We start from the raw sequence: 24,758 nt of genomic DNA, 5'->3' as shown, positions 1-24,758 counted from the left end.
GCTGATCTTTTAAAACAAATATATCAATTTTAAAGCATTTATGACAGAATATAGTTAATATAATACTAGAATGATATTATACTGAATTACTTGACTAGGTGGAATACTACTTTAACATGTGTTATAATCAGGAGGAGAAAATACCATTTGGGGGAAAATATCGGTCTTCTGAAAGACTGGTAATATTGAACTTATTTCCCTAATTAAGACAACTTCCATTAGGTCCAGTGAAATGAAACGCTCTTTTCACAGGAAAATATTCTGTAAATGCAACATTGATATAAATCAAAACTTGCAGTAAGAATAGCTAAAGCAATTATCCAAGAGCCAAAGATATTTCAATCCTGAATTGAACATAGATTCATACCATATTTTTTAAAATGGCAAACTCTCAGTGTTTTAATCTCTACTCATGTAGAATGAGAATAAAAATTACCATCAAGTGCTGAGGATTAGTGTCAAGAGTGACTAAAAATCTCAAAGTAAATGTGGCCAGAAACAATAAAATCCATTTCATGTAACTCATTAAAAGGTGAAGAAGAAAGTAGTTTTCTTCTATCATGTATGTGTCCAGCTTGGTGTTGTGCAAACTATTGCCTAGTATGTGACAACAAAGGGGCAACAACATTCAACTTTCATTGCTGGGAACGACTGTTATTTACTTTTTCATTGTTAAAATGTTTAATTTTTCATAATTTTTTCAAATTGTAAAATAGTGTATTATCTCACTAAGAAAAGGAAGCTTACATCTTTGGACAACTTCCATAAAGACTGAGGATGTGTATCTGTCATTTGTCCCAAACTTCATCATTTGGTTTAGAACAAATACCTTTAATATTTGGAGTTTCAGAATCCTGATGTATAAAACAGAAAAGTGGAGACTAGAAGATGCTGAAGGACAAGGTTAGCTTTAGAATGCTATGAAATGTGTCAGATAACTACGTTTTTGGCTTTTTCTCCAAAGAAGCCAATTTCTGGGGAGCTTGTAAGAAACTGCCACCCCATTTATAACAGAAGATTTTATAGACCTAAGAAGAAGATTCACCAGGCTTCTTCCCCGTGGAAAATTTTATTTTGTAAGAACCGTGTTGGAAAACCTGAAGTCTGTCACATTAGGCTGCACGGGGAAGAATTACTCATTAACTGTGTCATCTAGAAAAGGCAGGCCAGGTAACGTATTTTTAAAAATAGTTTTTCAGAATGCAATTTATTTTTTTAGCTGGTCTGTAGCTTTGATGGGTGTTATTTATAGTTCCATCAAGTTTCTTACAGGGGTAATGCTGTCTGCTGTGGAAACCGGTATCTTTGGTTTACCCGATGTGAGGTGTTTGAGCATCTGCTCCACAGAGAACTATAGGAGAAGCAAGAACAGTTGTCTCTCCTAGGTCACGCGGCCAGTCCTTGGCATGTGCCACCCAGCATACACACAGTGTGAACGTGCCCACTCCCACCATGATGAGCTACTTGTACCTGTGGTGTTTGACAGACTGGCTTCCTCTGTCAGGAGAAGGGACTTCAGGGAATGACTGGGGGCCGACAAAACTTGACTCCATCATTTTCTCCAATGCAGTCACAGGATGCCTTTCCACCTTTGAATACTGTGGGAAATCACACGTACAGAGTTGAGATGAAGGATAAGTTACGGGAGGAGGGCCTAGAACACCAGAGCTAGGCATTGAGAAGTTACTGGAATGCCAATTCCTCCTGGTCACCTGATTAGAGGAGCAGGAGATGAGACATAATTTGTGTCCTATTTCCAACACGTTGAGTATTCACCTCCCCTGCCCCAACCATCTCTGTGCCTAGACAGGATCCATTGAAGAGGGTTCTTCATGTCAGAATCCCAAGCCTGCTCTCTCATTTTTATTAATGTACACCCATGGCACACTGTGATTGACAGCCAAAAGGCGCTTACACGTATGGTTTAGTTGATGTACATCTTACCAAAAAAATTGAATTAGTAGCTGGGTTACCACTAATAAGGATTCAATAAACACTTATTAAATTTCATAACATTCTGAGAGTGATGAAAGACATTGGTTCAGAACATCTGGCCGCCACGCTCCACTGTTTTTCTCTTTCAGCTTGTTACCAGGTAATTACCATGTTTAACAAGAGAAATTTTGAGCATTTCACTCCTTATAGTTCGGAACTCTTGGTTTCTCCTTTGGCTATAATAACTCGTAAGGTGTAGAAGCCTAAAGAAGGCTTATATAGATGACAACTTCAGAAAAATTTTACCCCAAAAGAAATATCACACGGCATCTCAAGAGTCAATAAGTCGTCAACTTTAATACTCCTTGCACACTGGGCGCTGGAAGAGGTAGCAAAGGGTAGAAGATTTCTCTTCTAGAAACTCCAGGTGAAGACTTTCTTTAGAAATAGAAGTTTAAGGATGCTCATCAAAATAAAAGAGAGTTTGGAGTCTGGATAGTCAGTACCCAACGTGTCAAGTTAAAGATTCTAAGTGTTATCCTGAGTAACTATAAAACTCTAACTCAGTATACCTTTTTTATTTTTTTTTCATTTCAAAAGTAAAGAAGCCACTATTAGAAGCATTGATGAAAAAAATCAAGTTAATCAACCTTTTTGAATCTCACATCTATATGGTGGGATAATAAAATGTCTCTTACAGGGTTGTTGAAAAAATTCACAAACAATACTTAATGCATTTGATCCAGGTAAAAAGAAGGTAGACACAATAATGAAGATGATACTCTAAGATGTTTTCTAGCCTTTTAGAAATATTATCTCTGAACTATAAGAAACTACAGATAAATTCCACCCTAAGTCCCATTTCTAATCAGTTGGTAGTGGCTGCTTGTAGTCTTACATTTACATATATTCTAAAGATGACTTATGAAGTAAGAAATCGAGAAAGAAAGAGTTCTAACCAGCAGAAAAGTGAATCCAGGAGGAAGGAGTGGGAGATATTTTATTGTAATTTCTTTCTTAAAATGTCGGCTTTAAAATTAACGCTTGAAAGTAAAGTCCAAAGACTTTCAACATGGCTGGAAGATATTGACAAGAAAAAGAATATAAAAAGACAGAAGAATGAACATTTGAAAAACAAAAAATCCAGGCTGGGATTGTAGAGAATAAAGACAATGTAACATATGCATGCTGATTAATTTTAGACACTGATGAACAAAACATATGTATTTAAGTATTAGAAATTAGACAGCACTAGAATATAAGAATTATATATAAGACATGAAAAAATTAAAATAATATTAATTCAGCAAAAATTAATAAGAGGGGGCTGTAACAAGAGAGCATGGTAAATCGGAAATAAACAGACAGGAATAAGTGTGAAACTATCAGTGAGGATAAAAACTGTGGATGGTTAGATTTAACTATTAAAAGACAGATTCACGCACTGATTTTAAACATCTAGTCTTCTATGTTCTGAAATAACTAATTTAAAAACAACAGAGAAAAAACTCGACAGAATGGGTAGGGATATACTCTGCAAAGTATAGGGGGAAAAGTTTTTAACAGTAATAATTTCAAGTAAAACATAATTATGTATAAAATACATTTTAAAAGGAACAAAGATGGATATTTCATATTAATAGAATGAGCAATCTAGCAAGTGATAAATATTCATAAATTTTTATCTACCTAACAACATAGCTTTAATATGAAAGGCTTTCTCAGGCCAGGCACGGTGGCTCATGCCTGTAATCCCAGCATTTTGGGAAGCTGAGGTGGGCAGATCACCTGAGGTCAGGAGTTTGAGACCAGCCTGGCCAACATGGTGAAACCCTGTTTCTACCAAAAATACAAAAATTAGCTGGGCATGGTGGCGTGCACCTGTAATCCCAGCTACTTAGGAGGCTGAGGCAGGAGAATAGCTTGAACCCGGGAGATGAAAGTTGCAGTGAGCTGAGATCGTGCCACTGTACTCAACTAGTCACAAAAATTATAAACCATTAACATTGTCATAACTTAATTACATACGAATTGTGGCAAGGAATGTAACTATGGATAACAGTAAAGTGTAATTTTAGTTTAATTTATATTTTTAGATTTTGATAAAGAGAAGTGATACAGTTTGGATATTTGTCCCCTTCGAATGTCATGTTGAAATTTGATCCCCAGTGTTGGAGATGAGGCCTGGTGGGAGGTGTTTGGGGTGTTTGGGTCATGGGGGTTGATTCCTCATGAATGGTTTGTGTCCTCCCTGTAGCAATGAGTGAGTTCTCATTCTATAAATTAATGGAAGAACTAGTTATTTAAAAGAGCATGGCACCCTTCCCCCTTTCTCTTTTTTCTCTCTCACCATGTGGCACCTGCTGCCCTTTCTCTTCCGCGATGAGCAAAAGCCTCCTGAAATTCTCACCAGAAGCAGATGCTGGCACCATGCTTCTTGTACAGCCTGCAGAACTGTGAGCCAAGTAAATCTCTTTATAAATTACCCAGCCTCCGGTATTGCTTTATAGCAGTGCAAACAGAAGATATGAATGAACTATTTGGTTAATGGAAATATATTAAAAACCTTTATAAAACTATATGGGAGATGTATTCATAACCTTATGGGAGAAAGACATTTGTTACCAGGACAAAACACCTAGAGACCATAAAGAAAAAAATATGTAAAATTTGACTTACTACTAATTTAAATATTTTAAGTAACAAAAGTGATTATTAGTAAATCAAAATATAAGTAAAAGCCTGGGGAAACATTGGCTATTCATACGTTAAAGATGATTCTTAAGATATAAAGACAGAAATCAACTGGAAAGAAATTAAAGGCAACAGATGAACAAGAATTTCACAGAAAAATGAAGACAGGCAACGTACATATGGCAAAGAGTGCAACTGCACTCATTATAAAGAGGTGGTAGTCAGAATAGAGAAAATTAAGCTAAGTGCAGTGGTGCACAGCTGTAGTCCCAGCTACTTGGGAAGTGGAGGTGGGAGGGTCATTTGAGCCCAGGAGTTAGAGACTCTAGTGTGCTATGTGATTAGCTACTGCACTCCAGGCTGGGCAACATAACAAAACTCTGCCTTTAAAATAAATAGAGAGGCCGGGCGCGGTGGCTCAAGCCTGTAATCCCAGCACTTTGGGAGGCCGAGGCGGGCGGATCACAAGGTCAGGAGATCGAGACCACAGTGAAACCCCGTCTCTACTAAAAATACAAAAAATTAGCCGGGCGCGGTGGCGGGCGCCTGTAGTCCCAGCTACTCAGGAGACTGAGGCAGGAGAATGGCGGGAACCCGGGAGGCGGAGCTTGCAGTGAGCCGAGATCGCGCCACTGCACTCCAGCCTGGGCAACAGCGTGAGACTCCGTCTCAAAAAAAATAAATAAATAAATAAAATAAATAGAGAAATTTAAATTTCAAGAATATCTGATAAAGACAAAGGCCCTGGAAAAGTAGCCATGGTGCTAACTTGAAGAGCGAATTGACAATATGTTTCAAAATTTTAAATATACTTACTCTTTGATCCAAAATACTACTTTTAGAAATTCTATCATGCAAATTTCCACAATTGCAAAAGTTCAAAATAATAATTTCCTGGGTATATAAGCAGTACAATTTTCCATAACGAAATGGAAATAAACACAAAAGTAAAAAAAAATTAAAAACAGTAGAAATGTCCACAAATGAATACTACACAACCATTGAAAAGAATAAAAGGAAGGTGCAAAAAAGTACGCATATAAATCCATTTGTGTACATAAGGAAAATGCAATTAATAGATATAAATAGATTGTATATATATTTATGATTATATATACAATTAGCCTGGTGTTTATATATATATACAGATTTTTTATGTACATATACATATATTTTTCTGTGTGCATTTGCATGTGTGTTTCTCATGCAACTACTTAGGAGGCAGATTTTTAAAATTAAAATAAATTATTAATTGCCTAATTAGGTGTTGTGCTTGGTAAAAAGTATATCCATGAGTATAAGCTATGGAGACGAGGGAACACATCAAGGTTTTGCAGCTTTAAGTTCAAAAGCTCCAATTAGTTTTCTTTTCAGTAACTGCCAAAATAAGCCACATAGTGGCAGTAATGACCATGTCTTGAACCAGAATCTGAATTTTTCACAGTGGACCTATAAAGCCCGGTCAGTCTTTTTTGCAAAATAGAGTAAAATGACAGAGAAAAGAGAAGATACAGAGATAATTTGGAAAAGGTGATTGTTTTCAACAACCTTAAATAACAAAGATCCAATGCATAATGGAAATACCTCTATGTGTGCTTTATTATTGATTGTGTATTGCAAAGTATCCATGGAAAAAGTCAGATGAATAGACATGTTTACTAAAGTGCAATGATATCCTGAATATCTGTGTGACTTCTAAGCTCTATAAAAGACATATGAGCATTTGTTATCTTTTTTTATCTAATTAATTGGTTTACAAGAAAAACCTGGGTGCCTAGAAGGCCTAGCTACAAAAACAAGTGAGATGCTCTGGGCAAATCCATGACAAACTGAAGAAAGCAAGTATGTTCAGCAACTGCAGAGAGCTGTGATATGGTTTGGCTGTGTCCCCACCCAAATCGCATCTTGAATTGTAGCTCCCGTAACTCCCATGTGTTGTGGGAGGGACCTGGTGGGAGATAATTGAATCATAGGGGCAGCTTCCTCCATACTGTTCTCATGGTAGTGAATAAGTCTCATGAGATCTGATGGTTTTATAAGGGAAACCCATTTCACTTGGTTCTCTCTTCTCTCTTGTCTGCTGCAATGTAAGAGGTGCCTTTTGCCTTCCACCATGATTATGAGGCCTCCCCAGCCATATGAAACTGTGAGTCCATTAAACCTCTTTTTCTTCATAAATCACACAGTCTCGGTTATGTCTTTATCAACAGTGTGAAAACAGACTAATACAGGCTGCCAGGGGACAATATCAGCCAACTATTTCTGGAGCATGCAGACCTTCTAGAGAAACTGCCAAATCATTAAAAAATCAGTAATTCCCTCCCTCTCTCCCTCCCTCCCTCCCTTCTTCCCTTCCTCCCTTCCTTCCTTGTCAAAAAACCCAATTCATCTTTTGTACCATTAGTTCATAGTCTCTGCTTGGGATCTGAGAGATAGAGGGCCTTGTCCAAAATTCTGGATAACACTCAAATAGAATCAACCTCTTAACCTGTTCTGTTTATTGATAGTGTTCATGACAGATATTTCCTAAATCTGTTATTTCAAATGTTTGACTTATTGTGATATTAAACAGTTGTTTTTATTTGTATTGTTTTGGTCCATTAATATAAATATGTTTCCAAAATTTATTATTTTAGAACTTTTTATTTTTTTCTCTGACAGCATTTTGTTTTAGTGACTACATTGTACCTGAAATTCAAGTTTAAATTGCTGGTATTCCTATCCAGAGGTTGCTTGAAACTTGTGGAAGCATGATAAAAAGTCTAATAATTTGACCAACTTCCAAATGATATTTCATACATTTTGGCTGAAAATGAATTCAGGTAGCTTCTGGTTTCAGTTTTGACAAGCTAAGAGTTTGGAAGTCACTATTCCTATCCTAGCAATAGAAAAATAAATGAACAAACTGAAAATTTCTTCTTGCGTTCATTGGATAATTGAGGTTGCAGGGCACACTACCACCTTAAATCTGGAGAAACAGGTGAATACAGAGAATAATGGCTAAGATCAGCTTTTCTGCAACTGAGTCTGCTGGAACCATAAATTGTTAGGAAGGTTTAAGAAGTAATTTGGACAGGTGGCTGGAATTTGTATGGGCACTAGAACAAGAGTTGGGGTCTGTAGTCTTAGATAGAATGTCCATACTTCCATGAGTTTGGCCTCCAGGAACCACATCAGGTTCTCACAGGAAAGAACCCCAACAGTAACAAAAATCATCTACTGTCTCTGCCAGTGGAAGGGGAAAAGTAACCATTTTGAAATGCACACAGGGCATTCTCAATAACAACTGCCTACTCTTGTAGTAAAAAGATTTTACCAGAGTCTTATCTCACTAGAAAGAAGGGCATTTCCCCAATTCCAGCTCTCTGTAACCTTTCCATCTCACATAAAAGAGAACAAAAAGTGAAGAAACACTTGTGAAGGTCACAAGTGTTTAGCAGACAAAGGCAAAAAAAGTACCGCCCAAGTGCACCGCCTAGCCGTTAAGGTTGAACAGTGCAAAGGTATGGTGTAACCATTGTGAGAATGCTGTATGTGTATTCTGTAACCGAAAAAATAAGTAAATGAATAATGGACAGTGGGAAGGAGACTTTTTGCTGTTGGAGTGGAAATTTATAAATAAGCAAGGGGAGAAGCGTAGAATTATTGATGTAGTTATGGATTAGAGTTGGGGGTAGACATCAATGTAGACACATGATCAGCAGAATATAGACACAGATGCTTACACAGAAAAATTTACAGATTATGTTAGTCTATATACAACCTTTAATATATAAATATATATATTTATATATAAGATGTATAATATATATTTTAATATATTATTTAATATAATTTAATATACATTGGTTAAATAATATAATTTAATATATATTATTTAAATAATATAATTTAATTATATTATTTATAATTAAATTATATAATATAATTTAATTATATTATTTAAATAAATCTTAAGTAGACATATTTAACATATTATTTAATATATACATTAGATATAGCTCTTATATATAATATATAATAAGATATATATATAATAAGATTATATATATATAAAATCTTTGATCTGTCTGTTGAGAAGGTCAAGCAAAGACATCCCAGTAGCAATGGTAACATACACACCTAGCTTCCAAATCCCGGTCTCCAGCAACATTCTGCAAAGAAAGAAACTAGCTATTTCCATGGAGAAATGGCTGATTCTAGAATTCAGGCAGAAAATGTACAATATAAGGAAGGAGTGTCTTGTAGTGCTCAACAACAACAACAAAAAACCTGAAAACCTACAGTGAATTGATGGATAATGTCAAAATGACATGAGCCAGCTGAAAGACCTATCAATGGCCAAAGCCAGCAAAAATGGATGACAATGTAACGTAGTATTTAACTACTTGGATTACAAATCAAACTATAAAATAGTATCCATGAGTTTATTTATACTGATTTAAATATGTGATGGAATAAATAAGTAAATGGGAGAGAATAGACAAACGCTTTGTGATAGAATCCCAAATAACTTATGTAGAAACTTGACCATACGGAAAGAAGACTGTAACTCCCCACTCCTTAAGTGTGGGCTATGCATAGTCACTTCCTTCCAAAGAGTATTCTATGGAAAAGCAGAGAGAAGAAAAGGGTAACCTTACAGTGGAGAAGCTTGGCTAATATTACCTCAGACAGATGATAAGGTAAACATTAATAATAATAAATCATATTGTAGTGTGTATCCTTGATATGACATAATAAAAATGGCACTTTTAAAATTTCTACAGAAAACCAGTAACCCCCACATAATCATAAGAAAATAATCAAATTCCAATAGAGGGGCATCCTACAAAATTCTTTACCAGTACTAATCAAAACTGTCAAGGTCATCATAAAAAGAAAAAATCGACAAATCGTCACAGGTAAGGGGAACCTAAGGAGACATGGCCATTAGATGTAATGTGGTACCTGGGATTGGAACAGAGGGAGCAATCGGGTAAACACTCATAAAATCAAAATAAACTAGAGAAATTGTGAGACTGTTAACATATGGGATGTTACGGATAATAATGCATTCTTATTAGTTTATTAATTTCAAAATTGTGCCCTACTAATGTACAAGGTTAATAATAGGGACAACTGAATACAGAGTATAGAGACTTGCTGTGGTATCCGCTAAACTTTCCTGTAAATTGAAAGCTATCCTAAAATATCAGATCTACTTAAGAAAATAAAAAATAGAAAATAAGATAAATGATTTAAAAAGTACGCATCAAAATAAACAAAAAGAATTTAGAGACTAAAGGCAGAATTCAGTCTTCCTTTAATTGCCTGAGTAGCTCAGCTGTAGGCCCTCAGGGTGCATACTCCACTCAGCAAAACAGTTCACCTATACCAACCCTCCTGGAAAGTTAACTTGACTGACCACAATCATAGCTTTTGGACATTTTATGCTCTGTGCTAATATATATATACACACACACACACATACACACACATATATACATATATAATATATTATATATCATATAGTTATATAATACACATTATATATAATAATATACATTATATATAATATATATTTTATGCTATATATAATGTATTATATGTAATATATATAATATCAACCTGATTGGTTCCATCCAAATGTATGCAGTTCTATCTCTGAGACAAGATAAGGTCTGGACAAATTTATTCTCAAGATTGTATCTTCAGTGAAATTTAAGTGCTCGGGTTAGTTGCCTGTCTGGACCTCCCTATTAGCATCCTCTACAATGTTACAAAGCATATATATGTGTGTGTATATATATGCTTTATATATATGTATACATATATACGTGTGTGTGTGTGTGTGTATATATGTGTTTTGAGACAGAGTCTCACTGTGTTGTCCAGGCTGGAATGCAATGTCTTGATCTTGGCTCACTGCAACCTCAGTCTCCTGGGTTCAAGCAATTCTCATGTCTCAGCCTCCTGAATAGCTGGTATTACAGGCGCCCACAACCATGTCTGGCTAATTTTTGGATTTTTACTAGAGTCAAGGTTTCACCATATTGGGCAGGCGGGTCTGAAACTCTTGACCTCGAGTGATCCATCTGCCTTGGCCTTCCAAAGTGCTGGGATTATACGTGTGAGCCACAGTGCCCAGCCCAAAAATATTTACTTTGGTTCCATCCAAATGTATGCAGTTCTCTCTCTGAGACAAGCTGAGGTATGGACAAATTTATTCTTAAGATTGTATCTTCAGTGAAATGTAAGTGCTCAGGTTAACTGCCTGTCTGGACCTCCCTATTAGCATCCTCTACAATGTTACAAAGATTGGCAGTTGATTCTATGTTATTTCCTTGACACAGATCCTGACTTTATTGTGTGCAGGTGGTTAAGAGCTCATTTGGTATAATATACAAAAGATCGTGTTAGCGGTGAATAAGGAGATGCCCCAGTTCATTCACTGGTGCTCTCAGCATGAGCCCAAGTGTTTTTTTTTTTTTTTTTTTTTTTAAAAAACTCCTTTATAGGCCCTGGTTAATATTGTTATTTCCTGGGGAAACATTCGTTCAACTGGCTCCCCTGAAAGTGCCGGCTAGTGCAAATGCTCCCAGGTGCTGAAGGCATCTCCTCTCGCCCGCCCACCTGCTTTGCTCCTAGCACATTGTAGGGGGTGCACCAAAATCAATAGGCCGGTCAAATGAAGCAGGCACATGTTGGCAGTAGAATAACAGCATTGTTTCCAGGTCTGCCACATGCACACAGCAGGAGTCAGAAGGTTAAATGAAAGTAGGGTCAGTTTTGGACAGCAATGTTGACAGAGCTGATAATCACTTGGTCTGGAATCCTGGGCAATAAAGGCAGGAGGAGGATATTTTTAGGCAGTTTTAAATGTCTTTCTCTCTGCATTGCTTGGCTCAAATATGTCTGTGACAGAATTTTCTTTAGTGTCACTCTGACTTATGAGCCGGAGTACAGGGAAATTGATAGTTACAATATGTTTTCGAGAGTTATTTCATTGGGATTTCTAATGCAGGTAATTAAAAACTACTTGACCGCTGTTGAGAATTTTTGCATGGACACCACAGTAGCAAGAACTTCAACAATCGCAATCTCCACACATTTCCTTTAAAGCAAAATAATATGACAAGGGACCCTCTCCAGACACTAGGCCCAGCACAATACCCCTTCCCACCTCCTCCCCAGCAAGTTACCACTTCACCAGGGGGATTCTTCATGTGCTACTGCACCTTTTTAGAGAGCTCTGAGCTATTCTTGTTCTGATATTAATTCCCCAACCTGCCTACTATAAGCTCTGATAGCACCGTTGTCTATTTCCAGTAGGCCTTGGCATAGATGAGAGCCCACATTTGTGAGATTATTTGATTTATATCGATCACTCGCAGTAATCAGTAAACTTCTGGAAAGAAGTGGCTTTCTCATGTTTGGTCCTCATCACATGCCTGTTCCTTAATAGGTATTGTCTGGTACTTAGTAGGCTATTTAGTCTACATTTAAATAGACAAATGAATGCATGAATCTACATTCAATCAATAAGTTATAATTTGATATTTAAAACAAGAAATCAGAAGTAATTTTTAAAGTTATTTAAAATTAACTTTAATTAATGTTACAACAAAATTACCTCTTCTGACCTACTGCCTGCAAACAATTCCATGATTTTCAATTCACTCTCAAAACTCTAAGAAAAATAGCTCAGAGCAGTGTGAGCTATATGAGGTGTGCAAAATTTATCAGGCCCGGAGAGACAGAGTGTGGGATTACAGTCAGTCACTCCCACCAAACCCAGGGGTGATTGTTTAAAGACATTTTGTTCCTAACTGCCTCATCACTTATTTCCATGTTTTTGGAATTTGTGATGAAAAGAACCATGGATAGCCAATGAATAGCTTATGCTATTTTAATGCAAATTCTTGATAAACAATTTGGGAACTGCGTCTTCATTTCCTATAAAAACCCACTTGTAACTGCTTCTGATGGGAGCATGTATTTAGGGTACCTTAAGTCTATGCTCTCAGGTTGCAGCCCTCAAAACTGGCCAAAATAAATGCTCTACTTACATTAAGTTTGCCTCAGTTTTTGTTTTCTTTGTTTGTTTTCCTTTAGGCCAACAACTCAATTCACATGTGACCTCTTCTAGGTAGATTTGAGATTCCTCTAGTCAAATTCAGAAGTCGTTTTCCATTATCTGATGGTACTTTGATTTAATATATCTATATAATAAAGATATTATATGCCTGCACATTTTTCTCTCCACTAACCTTTGAGCATCCTGAGGTGAGGAATCATTTCTGTTTGTATTCAAAGCTATCCCTGCAGTACCCAACACAGAGAAGTGTGGGCTTTACCAGAGTTCAATAAACATTACTGGATAAATAAGGGCCTTTTCACCGATTTTTAAGGCTTTGTTAGACACTAAACTCTTTTTTTTTTTGAGACTGTTAGGCACTAAACTCTTTTTTTTTTTTTTTTTTCTAGAGACTGAGTCTCACTCTTGTTACCCAGGCTGGAGTGCAGTGGCATGGTCTTGGCTCACTGCAACCTCTGCCTCCCGGGTTCAAGCAATTCTCCTGCCTCAACCTCCCGAGTAGCTGGAATTACAGGCACCCACCACCACGCCTGGCTAATTTCTGTATTTTTAATAGAGATGGGGTTTCACCATGTTGGCCAGGGTGGTCTTGAACTCCCGACCTCAGGTGATCCACCCACTTTGGCCTCCCAAAGTGCTGGGATTACAGTCATGAGTCACTGTGCCTGGCCTAGGCATTAAATTCTTATTATTCCTCTTTAGTATGCAAGTATTATCTTCCAGTTCTTTCTCATTTAATGTTACCTCCCCCATAAACCTATCTTTCTTAAAATGGTTACTGATTAAAAAAAAAAAAAAGGTGTGAAGGGTGTATAATTTTCTTCTTTCATTTTTCAGTTGTGAATGTTTTCTCTTGATTTCAAGAGAGAACAGATTTTCTCTTTTGATGACTTTATTTTCTGATTCCTAAACCAGGCTGAGAAGTTTCACTCCTTTGCCTTCAAGGTTCTAGAGGTTATAATTCTATCCTTAGCTCTTTCTTACTTGAGACACAGCAAAGGAGGTGAGTTCATCTTTACTCACAGATGCTTTATTTGCTTTTTAAAAAAATGGTAGGGACTAGATGCTTCTCAGGGAGGGTAATCTACTCCAGTTCTGCAGCGTCGGAGTCAAGTGTTTCCAGAGTATCGTGTTGCTTCACTTGACAAGGTGTTTTGCATCTTGTTAGATGACTATAAAGTGAAACCCATTTCCATGAATGTTTAATGAACTTAAGGGAATGCCAGAGCCAGACAATTCATTTGTTAAACACTGCAATTTGCAAAGAATTTCAAGTAGTTAACATGAGCTTCAAGATAAAACAAAGACAGATTTGTCTGATATGGTAAGCAAGTAGAAAATTTTCTCTTCTAAGGATGAAATATGCCTGAATAACCTGTCACCCCCTGTGTAATGGAAATAAACGCCTGCAGTGGGAAGCTTGGTGATGGAACTTGGTGTTCAGAATTTCCCAATGGTCCCATTTGAAACTTGAGCACGGACTGTGAACTTCGTTACCACTTTTGACATTTTGGGAAGGATAATCTTCTTGAGGGAGGTTATTGTGCATTGAAGGATGTTCATTAGCGCCAATGACCGCTACCCACTAGATGCCTGTAGCGTTCTTCTCCCAGCGTGTAATACACAGTGTTTTCAGACTTTGCCAAATGTCAAGGGATGGTGGGCAAATTGCCTTCTGTTGAGAACCACTGAGTTATAAGGATGTTGGTTTGTCTTTCAGTTACTTACTAGCTGTCTGACAGACATAACTTTCTCAAGCTCCAAACCTCATTTCTATTTTCTGCACATTTGTGGGTATACATTAGTTGTTGTTAGGACTAAATGAGACAATGCATTTATATTAATTTGTTTCTTTAACAAAAACTGATAGGGATTTTTATGGGTGTTGTGTTGAATTTAAACCACATTGGGTTATATAATCATTTAACAATATTATTTTTTCCAATCCATCATTATGGGTTGTATCTCTATTTATATATGTTTTTAATCATTTTGATCAAAGTTTGTAGATTTCAAGGTACAAACTTCTCACCTTTTTACGTTTATACCTAAGCATTTCTTACTTTAAGTTCTCTAGCAAATGGAAGTGTTTTCTTAATTTTCTTTTAAAATTGTTTATTGTTAATGTATGGAAATTCAACTAATTTTTGGTGCTGATATTGTATTCTGCAAATCCACTAAATGTGTTTATTAATTCCAGCAGTATTTTGGTTGACTCTTTGGATTTTCTACACAGAAGATCATGTCATCTACAAACAAATATAATTTCACTTCTTTATTTCTCAAAAAAAAAAAAAAAAAAAAAAAAAGGCCGGGCGCAGTGGCTCACACCTGTAATCCCAGCACTTTGGGAGGCCGAGGCGGGCGGATCACAAGGTCAGGAGATCGAGACCATCCTGGCTAACTCGGTGAAACCCCGTCTCTACTAAAAATACAAAAAAAAATTAGCCAGGCATGGTGGCGGGCACCTGTAGGCTCAGCTACTCGGGAGGCTGAGGCAGGAGAATGGCACAAATCCGGGAGGCGGAGCTTGCAGTGAGCCGAGATCGCTCCACTGCACTCCAGTCTGGGCGACAGAGCGAGACTCCGTCTCAAAAAAGAAAAAAAAAATGCCCAGCCACTTCTGTACAAATTGAAGTTCAGTTCAACTATTCCACTATTCCACTAATATAGTGCTGATTAGAATCTATCCTCATCACTTTACCTAGTGTCTGGCTTTGTTTATCTTTGACATAACCAGTTGCTAAGGAATGAAACCCTCCATCACTGTGGTTGTTTTACAGTGGTGGGATTATATCCATTAGAAATCCATAGTAAAACCATTCGCTGTGTTTCTGAAGTGAACAATTCCTGCACATTGCCATGAATAAAAGTTTAACAAAACTTGGCTGGGAAGAGATTCTGATTTATGAATTCCGTGTTAAACCATTTGAGTACATCTGTTATGGATATCATAATAGTGACTTTTTGGGTAATGATTTCTTAGAATCACCAGTGATGTATAAATTTTCAGTGATTTAAGCATTTGGAGGGGTGTGAATGTGTCCTGGATGATTGCCTCTTATACTCAAATGCTAGGTTTATGCAGTGACCTTTGTTCTTTTGTTTTATGCCTCAGATTCTGAAAGTGCAATGCTGTGTGGGGTCAAAGAATTGCAACCCTAAGAAGAATATATCTCTATGTATTACACAGTATTCTCTTGTCTTTAATTTAGTGTTTCGCAATATAGCTCAGTAATGATTAAAACTGCCTTACAAAAAGTGTAAGAGGCAAAGAGTTCGCATTTAACTTCAAGTTCTGGTATCTCTGTAAGGCCTGGAATTAGAAGGATTGATTCTGAAACTCTACTTCTCATCTTTGATTCTTCTCACACCCTTAACTCAGCGTTCTCTGAACATAACATGCATTTTTGGGATTCTATGGCTTTATTCTTCCTGTATGTTCTGGTGTCTAGCTCTTAGCCCTTTGACTCTCTATAAAACTTTTCATGTCCTTCCAAACCAAGTCCGAGCCTGACTCTGTTGTGAGGCAGCCCCTAAGTCTACCCCCATCCACCTCCCACTGGCTTCCTCTTGTCCAACCTCTGCTGCAACAACAACTATCTCAGAACTCACTTCTGCTGATTCAGGGGTTTTCTGTGTTTCTTCCTACACAGAACTTCCCTTATGGCAAGGGACGTTGTATCCTTGGTGTCACATCTTCTGGCACAAACTAAGGATTCGACAAGTGTTCACGGGACAAACAACTGAAGCTCTTATTTTTACCAGAGATTAGTTTATATTACAGATTGTAATCAAGAGCTGAAATTTAACTTGTCTTTTATCTGATGCATACATACATGCATGTGTGCATACCTCCCAGCCCAGAATTGTAAGACGATTTAAGCAAAACCCTATAAAGCTCTGAAAAATACATACAAATCTGATCCCAGATTCCCAACATCTCTGGACTGGAAGCACTGAGGTAGGCTGCAGGAGGAGGTGTGTAGACATGTCACTTACATTTTGTAGCTGGACATGGCTCTTCACCAAGTTCTCTGACTTTGCCATTGTGCTGGATGCTTTGAGACTGTAGCTTTTACCATTTTGTGGCACTTTCAGCTGCTCTTGGATTTGTTTAGCTTGTTTCCTGCGGGCATAAATAAACATGTGTACAAATATTTGCATGAATTTATTCAACTCCTACTTTCAGGGCTTCATTCACTCCCAATGTCTATATTTGTTATTTGCTAAAGTTAAATAAACTCACCTAACAAAGAGAACCCTTCTCTCATTTCCAACCCCACCAAGAAATGCTTCCAGTTTAGCGATAGCCTGATATCATCCATATTCTCTAGGAATTCACATTCAGTGGCACCCCAAAAGCAGACAAACATTTAGTGCATTGCCCTGGCCCTCACAGATGCAAGGAGTCTCTAACCCTGAGTTTTAGCTGCAAAGAACTGGACATACTATGGGAAAGTGACTAGAGGAAAACAATTAAGACTTGGGCTTAACAGGTACATATGACGTATTTGTAGAGTTACATTTAGATTTGTACAATTCAAATATGTTTAACTTAATTGCACGACTTGACTATATACTATAATGTGTATATTTTTCTTTCTTTTACAATTTAGAAATAGCTCATTTATTGTTACCAAGAACCCAAATATTAAAAATAGTTAACTCTTAAAGAGCTAGTAGTTATACAGTAATGTGTCACACATGGTTTTAAGTGCTTTACATGTATCATTTCACATATTTTTCATGATAATTCTATGGGATGAGGCCATAATGCCATACTCATTCAGTAGATGAGAACTGAAGCACAGAGAAGTTAAGCCATTTGTTTGAAGTCACATAGTCAGTGAGTGGCAGAGATTGGATCTCAGTTCAGCCAACCTGCCTGCATAGTTTACACTCTTCAACAACCACTCAGAACTGCCAAGACATGTGTTCATGGTCCCACTATTTCTGAGTGAAATGGCTGAAACTGCTCGAGGGTTCTCGACTTCAAGTAAAGTGCTCCTGTGTGCACATGTGGAATGACTGTTGTCTGGGTCACTCAGTGCCTATACCAGAAGGATGGGACAAACCACTGCCTTAGCAGCAGTTCTGTCCCAGAAGCTTCCCAGAAATCATCTATCAGCATAGACTTGGTACCCATTAAACACACCACACACACACACACACACGCACACACACGTGTACCTCTTTGCAGTGTTGACCTAAAAAACAAACATGGAGACTCTGTAAAAGAAAACATTTATGTGGAAATAAGTGTTGCAATGGGAATACACACGATACAGGAAACTAGCTTTTATTACTAGGAAGACAGGAAACATGAGGTACACAAGTGATTTGAGATAATTATCTCTGGCTACAAGGATCAATAGAAAGGATGGTGCCAGTCCAAGGGTGGACAGGCAGTTGCTGGGCAGATGTCCTTGCAGAAGTATTTTCATGTGTGTCTAAGGCTGCAAATGTCTTCATGCAAAGCTGTGGTTTTTGCAGAGTCTTTTGTGATAGTTCTTGTAATCAGGCATTTGCCCATTGGACCGCTCCCTTCATGGCCTTCTCCGGCTCTATTTTTCAGGGTTATTAACACAAATGACTCCATTTTGATTCTGACAACTTTCCCAATAGAATCATGCCGTTGAATTTTGCCTGTCCTCCAAGGTCTCTGACAAAGATACAGCCATCAGTGGAGTATATGGCCAGTCTTGGCAATGAACTTCTCCAGTCAGGTAGCACACTATACAGCATGGTTTCTTGTATCATAGGGACCGGGATTTGAATCCCACTCTGCCACCCACTAGTTTTGCTACGCTAATAATTTCCTACACTTGTTGAGCCTCCGTTTCGTCCTGTTTAAATTAAGTTCATAAAAGCTTATCTTCCACGGACACTGTGGTGGCTGCATGTAGGGGCACAAACAAAGTGTTCATCTCTTTCCCCATATCATCAAGCAAGCTCAGTCTTGTGGGCAGAAGCTGCAGAAGAATCAGAACACTGACCCAAAGATAAAAGATTACACTAGTTGTGTCTTCCCAAGCAATTCACCAGCACTTGCTACAAGCTTTGGAGGCTTTGAGCTTCATTACCCATTTTGAATTTATAATATCAATGTGATGTAGCTCTGTTTTTAAAGATATTTCTTTTTATCTTTCCAATTATTTGGGAGACTTTTATCTCTAGCACTCTTAGTTGCTTTAATCCTGTTGTAATAATCTATTTGCTTCCTAACAGCTAATCTATGGCTTATTGTTAAAAATAAGTCTATCATATTGGCATTTTAAGGAGCATGTTACAGCCACAAGATTTTATCAGGGATTCATTCACACACACAAAAAGGGGAAATCAGGAGGTTCTAGTCGGGTAAATCATCCTGAAAAAGTAAGAGTGCACATCGCAGAGCAAGGATTCCATTACTCTAATGGGATAAAATCAGAAACACTTAATGACTTTTTCAATAATCTAATTCAGAGCCCTGGAAGTATAAACTTGTAAAGGAATTTTCTTTATACAATATCCAACATCAGACTGCGTTTCCTAAATCCTTTTATAATTTGCCTACCTTTAGTCTTTTTTCACTCAAGTCCTGACTCAGTAATATTCCAAGATAAGTGGTCCTTCCATTCTGAACCTGCCTCTGCCTATCTACCATCCCTCCTGTCTCACAAGCACATGCTTTTTTGCTCCTTCCTCCTTCCCCCAGCAAATGGGAACAGAGTAAACAATCAGCAGCTGATTGCAATACCATTAGCTCTCTCATGAGAGGCATTGCTCTGGGGAAGACTAGATGCATGCATTGTACACGGGAATACTACCAGCCCAAGAGTGTCAGTGTGGAAACTTTACAGTCCATTGAGTTTCAAGTTTCTTTGGTGCAATGCATTAAAAAGAAATAAGATGTAAGTTGCAGAATAGTAGACACCGTGAATCCATTGTTAGGCGTTATTTGTCTTGTTGCAGATTGGGCTCCTGGGAAGGCAGACCCCGGGATAAAGACAGCATAGAGGACTTTTGTTAGGGAGAGCTCTGGGTATCAACACCTGTGGAAGCAAAGGGAAGAAATGGAAGCAGAATTGGGCTGGGAAGAAGTTGGAATGTGATGTAGTCTCAGAGAAAACCTCAGCAAACCCCACAGGGAGCTCTGAAGCTGGCATGGTCTTGCCCCTGAAATTAGGGAAAAGATCTAGGTCTTCAGAGCCTCATATTGATGCATCATTGGAGATAAACAATCCCAGAATGGAACATGAGATTGAAAAAGGTGACTCTTCATGGGTGTTTGCTGGCAAACCTGGGAACTAAATCCTCCATATCTGAAGAAGATCGTAGCACTGCATCAGAGTGTCTGCTGTTAAGAGGCTTTTCTTGGGATCTAAAATCTCTTATTTCAGGGGGTTGATGACCTATAGTCAGGGGCAGGTTGTAACCATGTCTACATTTTACTGATAACACCAATTTCTTCTTTATCCTCCTCTTTTTTCCTATTTGTGTTATTACCTCTCTCAGATTCTGCCTCCTGAAACATCTCCACTCCTATTTCATTGTAGTTTTAGAGTTGAATCATGTTTTGTATTTCCAAGCTCTACTAAGAACTCTAATACTCATCCCCATCATTCTTAACTATGTAAGTTGAAAGTAAAGAGAAAACCTTGAATAATTTATAGTCGTTACGTGAGCCACATTGGCCAGACCTGAAAGGCTCAATTAATAGTTCCATTAACTATGTATAGGAATATATGAGCTTATTGGGAGTGAAGAGAATTTCTTTCACTGTTTTTTAGAGTTACTAGGGGTTCAGTTAACTCCATCAAAAAATCCTCTAAATTCAATATGTTTCTTATTTATTCCTCATCATGTCACCTACCTTCCACCTTTCCTCAGATATACAATTTGCTGTGATATTCCTTCTGATGAAGTCATGCCATGCCAAAGGTGACAAGGGAATGGAAAAAGAATCATAAATGAAACATCTAAGTGATTATCTGAAGTAGAAGATAAATGATCAAGAGAGCTTTGGGGTAAGTCTCAACTCCCTCTGGGCAGAAACTGTACATCCCAGTATATCGAATGGAGGTTCAGGTGAATTTATTTGAATATCGACGATAGAGAGGCCTTAGAATCCTGGAAGACTTGGGGCTTCTAAGCTAAAGTAAAAAAAGTATATACATATAAACTACTTTCCTTTATAAGTTAAAGTAAGGGAAGGTCAAGGTAGAATCTGGATATTCTGTTCTCCCCAAGGTTCTGGGAAAGGAATTAGAAATCCACGAATTCACACACACACACACACACACACACACACACACACACACACACACACTTGTGCCAGGGTTTTATGAAAATTGATATTGCTTTTAGCAATATAAATTAGGTGCTTGGTAAGGTTGTGGCATTTCTCTCAAGCAAAGAAAATTAAAGGGAGACCAAGCCTGAAAATGGTACTAGAAGAAGAAATGCACCCTAGGTCTCTAATGAAGAACATATAGCTCATCCAATTCCAGCTGGAAAATACTTCCATTTATATCACTTTATTATTTTTACCTTTAGTTATTAATTGATTCATTTTTTAAATAAAACTGTGTCCCAGGCTGGTAGACAGAAAGACAACAATGCCCCGCTTGGTTCTCCAGCTTCGGTGCAGTCCTCTGAGCCTACCCTAATGAATCTGATGTTGAACACTGTTTTCATTAAACACTTTGACCCCTCACTGAGCCCCAGGAGGAGATGTTGATCTCCAAGCCCACTTGCAGCCCAGAGTGAGACACTGACAGCCCCAAAGATGGAAGTCCCCTGGTAATCCAGCTGTTTGCTCTCATAATTACCATGGCCTGTCTTTCATTTAAATGTGGTACAACTACACATTATACTGTAAAAATAAGTGATTAACTGCTTCTTCATTATAATTTGGTTATTGTTAAGTATGGAATTTCTTTTTTGTACAAAGTTCTAGCAGGGAGACCCTTCTAATTACCACCCTGCTGAGTGTGGTTACCACTCTTGTGCTCCAGGGGAGGCTGCTAACTTTATAGCTACCCAGCCACCAAGTCCTGGTGTGGAAAACCATGGGTGTTAACAACAGCAAGGCTCTATTGGATAGTTACTCTTTTAAACACTTTGTTATGCCCTTTACATTGTGATTGTATTTTTTTTTTGGATACTGAATCTACTCTGTTGCCCAGGTTGGAGTGCAGTGGTGCAATTGTGGCTCACTGAAACCTCTACCTCCCAGGTTCAAGTCATTCTCGTGCCTCAGTCTCCTGAGTAGCTGGGATTACAGGTGTCTGCCACCATGCCTGGCTAATTTTTGTATTTTAGCAGACATGGAATTTCACCATGTTGGCCAGGCTGGTCTCAAACTCCCGACCTCAAGTGATCCTCCCGCCTCATCCTCCCAAAGTGCTGGGATTACAGGCATGAGCCATTGCACCCGACCATGGTTGCATTTAATCCTTAACAAAATTCTAAAAGGTAGATATTATATTTGTTCATATTTTACCACAAAGGGAACCAACGCTAAGAGACACAATATAATTTGCCTAATCAAATATAACAATGACAGCTTGAAGATTTGAATCCAAGTATGACTCACTAGTGTACAACCCTGACCGTTATGCCCGATGGCAACCTTACAGAACATAAAGTGCTATGGGCTGTACAAAAGAGGGTAACTCCTAACCCACTCTGCGCAGCTCCACCATCTAGCAAAAGGACTATGTGAAACAATATGGTATAGAGGCTTAGAGCATGTGATTTAACCTAGAACTGCTAAGATTAAAGAACCTATCTGTAATTTTCTTCTTTATGACTTTGAAAAATAAATATTTTAAAATAGATTCTGGCATTATTTGAAAAATGCAGTAATAATGCACAACTCTGACTGCTGTGGTGTTTGGAAGTTAATACATTAAAAGCCCAGTGTGCCTGGCAAAGAGTAAGTGCTCAGAAATTGATAGTTACAACTGTCACATCCAAGAGTTGCCTAGGAGAATTAACAGCTCATATCATATGGTAAGGATGGGGCCCTGGCATTAACAAAAGGACCTTAGGTAAATACTAAGGAAATCTGAAAATACAGACTTTAGTTAGTAATACAATATCAATATTGTTCCATTAATTCTGACAAAGGTACCATGCAAATGTAAGCCATTAATAATAGAGGAACTTTGGTTTAAGTATATGGAAACTCTTGTACTATTTTGGCAACAGTTCTAAATATCTAAAAACATTCTGAAATAGTTTATGAGAAAAATAATGGTTCCTAATTCTGAATTGATGCTTGAGTTTATGTTATGTTAAAAAATCATAATCAGTTCTCTTTGAGAATCAACACAGAAAACATGCAGACAGGTATCACAAACTATACCTGGAAATTAATCCCGTATTAGAAGAGCGAATGGGTAAAAACTTATAGGTCCACTCAGAAAAACAATTACACATTGGCTTGAATTTCAGACAAGCTATAGAAATAAAATCTGCCAAATTCTTAAGGCTCAAGAAACCGTGGGGCTAATGTTTTTATCCGCATTTCTTATTTTAAGTGCAGATTATATCCTTTTAATAAATAAACTACCTCTACCAGAGTTCATTTGGGAAAATACACACACGCACACACACATACACACACACACACACACACGCACACAGAGATATGTTTATATCTACTTTCTTTTTTTTTTCTTTTGAGATGGAGTCTCCCTCTGTCCCCCAGGCTGGAGTGCAGCAGCGTGATCTGGGCTCACTGCAAATTCCACCGCCTAGGTTCAGGCAATTCTCCCGACTCAGCCTCCCGAGAAGCTGGGAGTACAGTCGCACACCACCATGGCCGACTAATTTTTGTATTTTTCGTAGAGATGCGGTTTCACCATATTGGTCAGGCTGGTCTCGAACTCCTGACCTCAGGTGATGCACCTGCCTCGGCCTCTCAACGTGCTGGGATTACAGGCTGAGCCACCACACCTGGCCTATATCTATTTCTAGTAAACATAAACACCTTCATCTGAAGAAGGTCTAATTTCTCAGCAAGATAACTTTAGGGCATATTCAACATATGCATATCAATTGGTAAACTGAAGTATATTTTTTAGTATTTATGTTCCATATTTGCCTAAAATCTGTATGAAAAATTGAAAAATTGAATTGTTTTTTCATAAATAGATAGATAATGGTTGATAATGTGTAGGTTCATAGCAGTGACCCCTCTCTTCAGAAGAGTTAGCCCTTAGTGACAGGCAGACACCAAGCCTTTAATACCGGCAAGTGGTTAATCAGTGCAAAGAACATAGAATGTTCGTGATCACTGAGAGGAATGATCAGTATGTGCATCAAAGATAAACCGCGCACACATGTGTGCACACACACATCACATACACGCAGGCACATGCCTGTACACACTCACCGCAATTTACAAAAAGGTCCTAAGGCACTTGCAGATTGTTGCTAGACCCATTTCCACAGGTTCCCTCTGTGTGGCGCACAGACCGAGAACTTAAAGTAACAGAAAGTGCTTTCTCGAAAAGTAAACTTTAAATACTTGAGAGAAATGGTCTTACTTGCTTTTGAAGTAGAATGCTGCACAGAACATGCCCACGATGACAATTCCAAAGATGATACATGAAATTGACAGCACCTGCCTTTGATAAACTTCTTCACTCTCTGTGAATTTGAAAAACAAAATTAGAATGGATGCCAGCAGGGCACATCAGCAACAATCTTCATCCATGTACTTCTGAGCTGGTAGGAATCTGTCAAAGCCAACTTTTTTGTTTCTGTCATAAACAGGGAATAAAACGAGGAAATTATTATGATTCAATTTATTTGCAAAGTTCTATAGGATAACTGGGTGCTATTTTTTTTATCTGTATGGCTACATCAGAACTCATACTCATATACTGCGATTACAAATTTATTATCCACAGACATTCTATGACTAGGATTTACTGGTTACCTAAGTTTGTGAAATTGTGGTAGGGTCCAAATTAATCCGCTAGAGAAACAAACTCAGGTGCTTCTGAGCTTTCCTGTGCCACTGATGCCTTCCAATTTACCTTCCGTGGTG

The 24,758-nt window shown here is 37.9% G+C and overlaps 1 protein-coding gene across 16 annotated transcripts in view; it reads right to left on the bottom strand.

Moving 5' to 3' along the window:
- Positions 1-24,758, bottom strand: part of LOC105469857 (neuregulin 3) — a 1,123,162-nt gene that overhangs the window by 11,788 nt on the left and 1,086,616 nt on the right. For all 16 annotated transcript variants that reach the window (XM_071069819.1, XM_071069824.1, XM_071069820.1 and 13 more), the window contains 3 exons: positions 24,253-24,355; positions 16,712-16,838; positions 1,471-1,598 (listed from right to left, as the gene is read on the bottom strand). In XM_071069819.1, coding sequence (XP_070925920.1) covers positions 1,471-1,598; positions 16,712-16,838; positions 24,253-24,355 — 358 coding nt within the window. The remainder of the gene's footprint in view (positions 1-1,470; positions 1,599-16,711; positions 16,839-24,252; positions 24,356-24,758) is intronic.

The sequence above is a fragment of the Macaca nemestrina genome, chromosome 9, assembly GCF_043159975.1.
Source record: "Macaca nemestrina isolate mMacNem1 chromosome 9, mMacNem.hap1, whole genome shotgun sequence".
In the NCBI taxonomy this organism is placed as follows: Eukaryota; Metazoa; Chordata; class Mammalia; order Primates; family Cercopithecidae; genus Macaca; species Macaca nemestrina.
The sequence above is the reverse complement of the archived record's forward strand: the minus strand, read 5'-3'. Positions and strand labels throughout refer to the sequence as shown.